The 7,134-nt window shown below is 42.2% G+C and overlaps 1 protein-coding gene across 1 annotated transcript; it reads left to right on the plus strand.

Annotated features, from left to right (window-relative positions):
* Positions 1-282: 282 nt before the first annotated feature.
* Positions 283-3,651, plus strand: LOC147388132 (uncharacterized). Its single transcript, XM_086420288.1, has 2 exons — positions 283-2,298; positions 2,407-3,651. Exons 1-2 carry the CDS (start codon positions 283-285, stop codon positions 3,649-3,651), a joined length of 3,261 nt encoding a protein of 1,086 aa, XP_086276414.1.
* The last annotated feature ends 3,483 nt before the right edge of the window (positions 3,652-7,134 follow it).

A 7,134-nucleotide genomic window follows, 5' to 3' on the forward strand; every position in this document is an offset into this window, starting at 1 on the left:
AGATTAGGAATAATAGGAAATTCCTTAAGGATATGAAGTATGAGACAATAGTTATTTGATGAATTAATGGACTAAGTAGTATTAAATGGAATATGTTTGAATGCATAAATGTTTGATGTGTAATTAGTACTCTGCCTAAAGTTTGATGAAATGTCTTTTGGATTTGGAGAAATTATAAAGATTGTTCAATTGCAGATTTGATTAGATGGCAGGCAGAGGTAGGCCAGGCAAGAGGTCCCAACCCACAGATGCAGGGACATCTGAGGCTAGACAACCAACAAGATGGAATTGATGATGCAAGCCATAACTGCGATGTCTCAGAACCAGGAAAGAATACAAGAAAGGCAGATGAAAATGATAGAAGATCAGGCAGTCTTGATGAGACAGTTGACTGGGATGATAGGGGGCCAGAACCAGTCAGGTGCACATATACCTGAGGTTGCTCCGGAGCACACCCCTGACTCCACACCTGATCAGGGTATACCCCCACCTCCACCAGCACAGGTGCCGAGACATGTGCAGTTGGTGCGACCACCATATCAGGGTCTTGCGGGTGCTCTCTTGAGAGAGTATAGGAGTATGAGGCCACCCAGCTTTGATGGAGCTGCGGACCCCGTAATGGCGGAAGAATGGTTGGAGGAGTCTGATAAATACTTGTGCACTATGGAGTGTTCAGACACTCAGAAGGTTCTGTGTGCCTCTTTTATGCTTCAGAGGGGTGCAGCACATTGGTGGACTTCGGTGAAAGATAACCAACCAGAGATTCAAAACAACTGGACGATCTTTCAGAAAGTGTTCTTAGAGAAGTATGTTCCCGCTAGCTCCCGGGACAGAAAGAGGATGGAGTTTGATAGGTTGGCACAGGGTAACATGTCCGTGGACCAGTATGAGTCCCGCTTTACCCAATTGGCTCGTTATGCTCCCGAGCTGATTTCCACCAACCAGATGAAAGCAGAGAAGTTTGTTAGAGGGTTGAAAGTCACTTTCAGGAGTAGGATGGCAGCCTTCGAGGTTACTAGCTACTCCGAAGTGGTCACAAGAGCCCAAAGGCTAGAGCGGGCAGATGAGGTCATTCACGAGCAGAGTGTTGGGATGAGGACGGTACCCCCACCAGCCAAGAGACAGATGATTTACAGGCCCAGTAGTTCAGGGCAGCAGTGGACCAGCCAACCACAGGGTCAGAGCAGTTTCCGACCCCCAGTATCTACAGGCCAGTTTCCACAGAGGACAGTAGCACCAGTGCAGGGCAGGGGTCAGGCTACTCGTTCGCAGAGTCAGATGACTAGAGGCCAGGGACAGACTTCGAGGCCTCAGGTTCAGACTGCTAGACCTCCACTACCGTCGCAGAGGGCACCTACGGGTCAGGCCAGTAGAGAGCCGATTAGATGTTATGAGTGTGGAGAGTTGGGACATCTGAGGAGACAGTGCCCCAAAATCCCCCAGCAGACCCGTGATTCGATGACTCAGGCTAGGGTCTATGCTATGACGCAAGCTGACGCTACAGCTTCAGAGGATGTGGTGGAAGGTATAATTATGTTATATAACTGTTTAGCACATGTATTGATGGATTCAGGTTCCACACATTCATTTGTATCTTCTAGCATGGTAGAAAAGTTAGAACTTTCTACAACAGACACCAATAGGACACTTTCGTTGATGACTCCCCTGGGAAACAAAACAATGCCACATCGAGTGTGTAACTCGTGCATTCTCAAGATAGGAGATAGTTCATTTGAACTGAACTTGATAGTCTTAGAACTTCGAGATTTCGACATCATCTTAGGCATGGACTGGTTAGCTGCATACCATGCGGTTATAGATTGTTATGCCAAGACAGTTAAGTTTGGTGTGCCGGGACAGCCAGAGTTCAAATTCAAGTTTAAGGGAATTCGGAATCGTGTAATCCGAGTGATAGAACCATCTAGGAATGGGACTGATTGGGATAGTTTGTATAGCATGAATACTACCGTTAGTGAGATGAATGAAGAGTCACTAAAGGTGGAAGCAATCCGAATAGTATGCGACTATCCCGATGTCTTTCCTGCAGAGTTACCTGGGTTACCCCCAATCAGGAAGATTGACTTCTCAATCGAACTGATTCCAGGAACTAGACCCATATCGATTCCACCTTATCGAATGGCCCCAGCAGAAATGAAGGAGCTAAAAAGTCAATTGGAAGAGTTGACAGGTTTGGGTTTCATTCGTCCGAGCAGCTCGCCTTGGGGTGCTCCAGTTTTGTTCGTAAAGAAGAAGGATGGGTCAATGAGATTATGCATTGACTATCGAAAACTGAACCAAGTGACGATAAAGAACAAGTATCCGCTCCCCAGGATTGATGATCTGTTTGATCAACTAAGAGGTGCCAAGTACTTCTCAAAAATTGATCTAAGATCGGGATACCACCAGTTGAGGATCAAAGAGGAGGATGTTTCGAAGACAGCATTCCGAACTCGGTTAGGGCACTTTGAGTACCTAGTAATGCCGTTCGGTTTGACTAATGCACCTGCGGTGTTTATGGATCTCATGCAGCGAGTGTTTTGGGATTTCTTGAATGTCTTCATTATCGTCTTCATTGACGATATCTTGATCTATTCGAAGACGGAATTTGAGCATGAGGATCATTTGAATGTCACACTTCACAGGTTGCGCCAAGAGAAGTTGTATGCTAAATTCTCTAAGTGCGAATTCTGGTTAGATGAAGTGAAGTTCTTGGGTCATGTGGTTTCCAAGAATGGGATATCGGTGGACCCTTCGAAGATTGAAGCGGTTATGAACTGGCAGAGGCCTACTACAGTTACTGAGATCAGGAGTTTTCTTGGACTTGCGGGATACTACCGTAGGTTTGTAGAAGGCTTCTCGAAGATAGCTTCGTCATTAACGAAGTTAACTCAGAAAGGGGTCAAGTTTGAATGGACCGATAGTTGCGAAACAGCATTCCAGGAGTTGAAGACTCGACTAACCACGGCACCCGTTTTGATAGTCCCTAAGCCAGGAGAGAAATATATCATTTATGCTGATGCTTCTCATACGGGACTTGGGTGTGTATTAATGCAGGTTGGTCAGGTAATTGCTTACGCATCGAGACAGTTGAAGATCCACGAGAAGAACTATCCGACCCATGATTTAGAGTTGGCGGCTATAGTGCACGCACTCAAGGTTTGGAGACACTATTTGTATGGGGAGACCTTCGAAGTGTATTCAGATCACAAGAGTCTCAAGTATTTATTCTCGCAGAAGGAATTGAATATGAGGCAGAGGCGATGGATGGAATATCTGAAAGACTACGACTTTACATTGCATTACCATCCTGGTAAGGCCAATGTAGTAGCAGACGCTTTAAGTCGTAAGAAAGATGGGGTGTTTGCTCACATAAAGATTGAGGAATGGAAAATGCTAGAAACTGCAACCGATTATGCATTCAACATTCCCTCAGAAACAGATGAGCAGAAATCCTATGTAGCTCACATGAGAGTACAACCCCAGATTGTTGAAAGGGTTATTGAAGCGCAGAAGATTGATACGGAATTGGAAGGGTACCAGGAGAAAGCAGAGGACTTTGGTGAGCAGAGTTGGAGAATTCATGATGATGGTAGTATACGGTTCAAGAGTAGACTTTGGGTTCCTCGTGACGTTTTATTGAGAAGGACATAATGGATGAAGCCCATAAGTCGCATTTTTCTATTCATCCAGGGAGTACCAAGATGTATCAGGACATGAAAAGAAATTTTTGGTGGCCAGGAATGAAAAAGCACATTGCCCAGTATGTGAGTCGTTGTATGATATGTCAGCAAGTAAAGGCTGAACATAGGAAGACCTGCAGGGTTATTGCAACCACTTCCTATTCCAGAATGGAAATGGGAGCACGTGACTATGGATTTTGTTAGTGGGTTGCCGAAGGCCAGTGATGGGATTGATGCTGTATGGGTGGTGTAGATAGACTTACTAAGTCTGCTCATTTTCTACCTATCAAGATGACTTACACTGTGGATAAGCTGAGCAGGATTTATGTCTCAGAGATTGTGAAGTTACATGGAGTCCCAGTTTCTATTGTATCTGATAGGGATCCACGTTTTACATCTCAATTCTGGCAGAGTTTTCAAGTTGCATTTGGTACGAAGTTGAAGATGAGTACAGCATTCCACCCACAGACTGATGGGCAGTCAGAACGTGTTATTCAGATATTGGAAGACATGTTGAGGGCTTGTGTACTAGATTTTGGAGGTAACTGGAAGAATCACTTGGCAATAGCTGAATTTGCCTATAACAATAGTTACCAATCTAGTATAGGCATGGCACCATTTGAAGCGTTATATGGCAGACCATGCAGATCGCCAAATTGTTGGGCAGAAGTCGGAGATAGTATTCTGTTGGGCCCCGACATCGTCTTGGAGACTACTGAGAAGATTAAGACAGTTCGAGAAAGGTTGCGGGTAGCACAGAGCAGGCAGAAAAGTTATGCAGATCATCGTCGACGACCATTAGAGTTCGTGATCGGTGATTTTGTATTCTTGAAGGTTTCTCCTAGAAGAGGAATCAGTAGGTTTGGGATTAAGGGTAAACTAAAGCCGAGGTATGTAGGACCGTTTGAGATCATAGACAGAGTTGGCACGGTTGCATACAAGTTGGCTTTACCTGCTCAGTTAGAAAGGGTTCATAATGTATTTCATATATCGATGTTGAGAAAGTATGAACCGGACCCATCCCACGTTATTGACTGGCAGTCCTTGAATCTAGAGGAAGACATATCGTATGAAGAGGGGCCAGTGCAGATTCTTTACCGTAAAGAGAAAATGTTGAGGTCACGAGCTATTCCGTTGGTTAAGGTGCTTTGGAGACATCATAATGTCGAGGAAGCGACTTGGGAGAAAGAAACGGAGATGCGTGCTCAATTTCCAGAATTATTCTTCGATTGAGGTATGTTTAATTTCGAGGACGAAATTCTTATTAAGGGGAGGAGGATGTAATGACCTGAAATCCTAAAATGTATCTCGAGGAAAGAATTTTAGATCCGTGCATTGATTTAAAAGTTATCAAATCCTCGAGTTTCGCATTAGATATTTTCCAATAGGTAAACGACACCTTAGAGACGTAATTTGAGGAAACCGATCATACCATTAGATTCGTGTCGAAAAATCATCCGAAATAGAGTATAAGTTTGTCCAATTCGGCATTCGGAAAAACAATTCCCAAAATGACAAGTATGTCCCAACTTAAGTGATATAAATATCTAAATTCTATTAGAAAAATCAGATTTTTCTTATTCTCCTCTCCAAACAAATCTCAACCCTTTTCCTTCAATATTTGAAACTCAGATCTACACTAAACGAGAACGATCCGAGCTTAGGCGCAAGAAGGAAAGTTGTTCCTCTCGCCGAGGGTTACGCGTGGACGCAAAGAAATCCGATTTTCGCCGAAAGAAAATTTTAGAGATTGGCCGGAGGCGATTTTAAAGTTCGTTCAACCGTTGAAATTAGCTTGAGGTAGGTTGCCTTCCCTTCTACCTTCTAGTTATGCGATAATTTCATAGAAAATCCATATGATTGTTGATAAATCGATTATTTCATTAAGTTTATACATATTTGAACGATTTGAATCATGTTTGCATGCTTATTTATGATTGGTTTTAGTTCATTTGATGTAATATAATCATTTTATAGTTAATATGATATTTGGATCGATTTTGGTCGAGTTTCGACGAAAAATCAGCAATTCGGAAAAGTATCCGAATGTTGAGTTTGGTTCTAATTTGTTTTGTGTTGCTTCCATATAGTATGTATACCCATTTCCTACATTTATTTCATTAAAAACAATTAAGTATTACTTTAAGTTCTTTAATAAATAAATAAATAGTTCGTTTTCAATTTCGACTTTGAAAAAATTATTTTTCAACACTTAGTTAAATTTGCATAGATTTCAGCTTTTATGTCTTATGGTTTTATCTTTGTTTTCGAGTCTCTCGACTCAACCAAAACCATCGAATGGAATTGGTTGATGCTTTATGGATTTCGAATTGCTTTAAAAGTAAAATTACTTTAATAGATATGTAGGAAATTAGATGATAGATTGATCGATTTAATCGATGGATGGATAGAGAGAACGTATGTTCTCGACTGATTGATGGGACAGTGCCTCCAGTTCTACGTAGTGGCCATGCCACGTAAAACGTGATAGATAGATAGAGGGATGAGATGGTTGATGGATGGATATGACAGATAACTGTCACTGGAGGGTACTACCAGAGTTTGTTTGTATTTTCGATTAAAAAGAAATGATATATTATATACAAAATAAATTATTTTGTTTACCAGTAAAGGTTTGTAGAAAACCCATAAAGAGTGACGCGTTGCTGTGTATCCGGAAGCGGCGAGTCAATCTAGGATAACACTAGATGTCATATGCTCTTCGGTAGTATGGGATACCTTAGAGCATATTACAGCTTATGAAATCCGGGAATTTCTCCTACTTATTTTCTGGGGAACGTTGTGTGTAAAGGCGGTCTCTGTATAGTGTAGAGATAGGCGGGGTTCACATGCATTGCCTCTTGATAGGCTTCGACGCGAGGGGTCTCCTGGGCTAGTTAGTGATCACTATTAGTCTGTAGTCGTCAAACGGTCGACCTCACCGTTAGTTGAACTCAGTATTGGGTTCTTGGTCAACGGCCAGTCTGAGCCGGATAAATGGTCATCCAACCGTGGTATGCTAGACCGGCCACAAAATCAGATTATAACGATGGGATTCCACATCGGAGGTTAAGTTTGGAATATCGTATTGCCATAGCCGAGGCGGTTATATCGGCGTGTTCCTCTGCTCTCTTATCGATTACACCGCCGTGTTCTTATTATGTATCTTTTTCTTATTTTGTAATGATTGATAGATGTTTTCATTTAAAAGATGCATATGTTACTTTAAATGATAGAAATGATAGATTGAAAGTTATTATAACTGTTTCCTGAGTATGCTTAGACATTTATCGTATGTTACATTATGAAAACTTGCATTATTTAATTGTTCAACTGATTACTCGTGCATGTATGACTCGTTGTTAGAACGGCGTTCATCCTGCTGAGTAACATTCCCCTGTTACTCACCCTATCCTTCCCCTTTCAGATTATTCAACTTTTGAAGAACCGTTCT

Source organism: Akebia trifoliata, chromosome 13 (assembly GCF_017979445.1).
Source record: "Akebia trifoliata isolate Shusen 1 chromosome 13, ASM1797944v1, whole genome shotgun sequence".
Lineage (NCBI taxonomy): Eukaryota > Viridiplantae > Streptophyta > Magnoliopsida > Ranunculales > Lardizabalaceae > Akebia > Akebia trifoliata.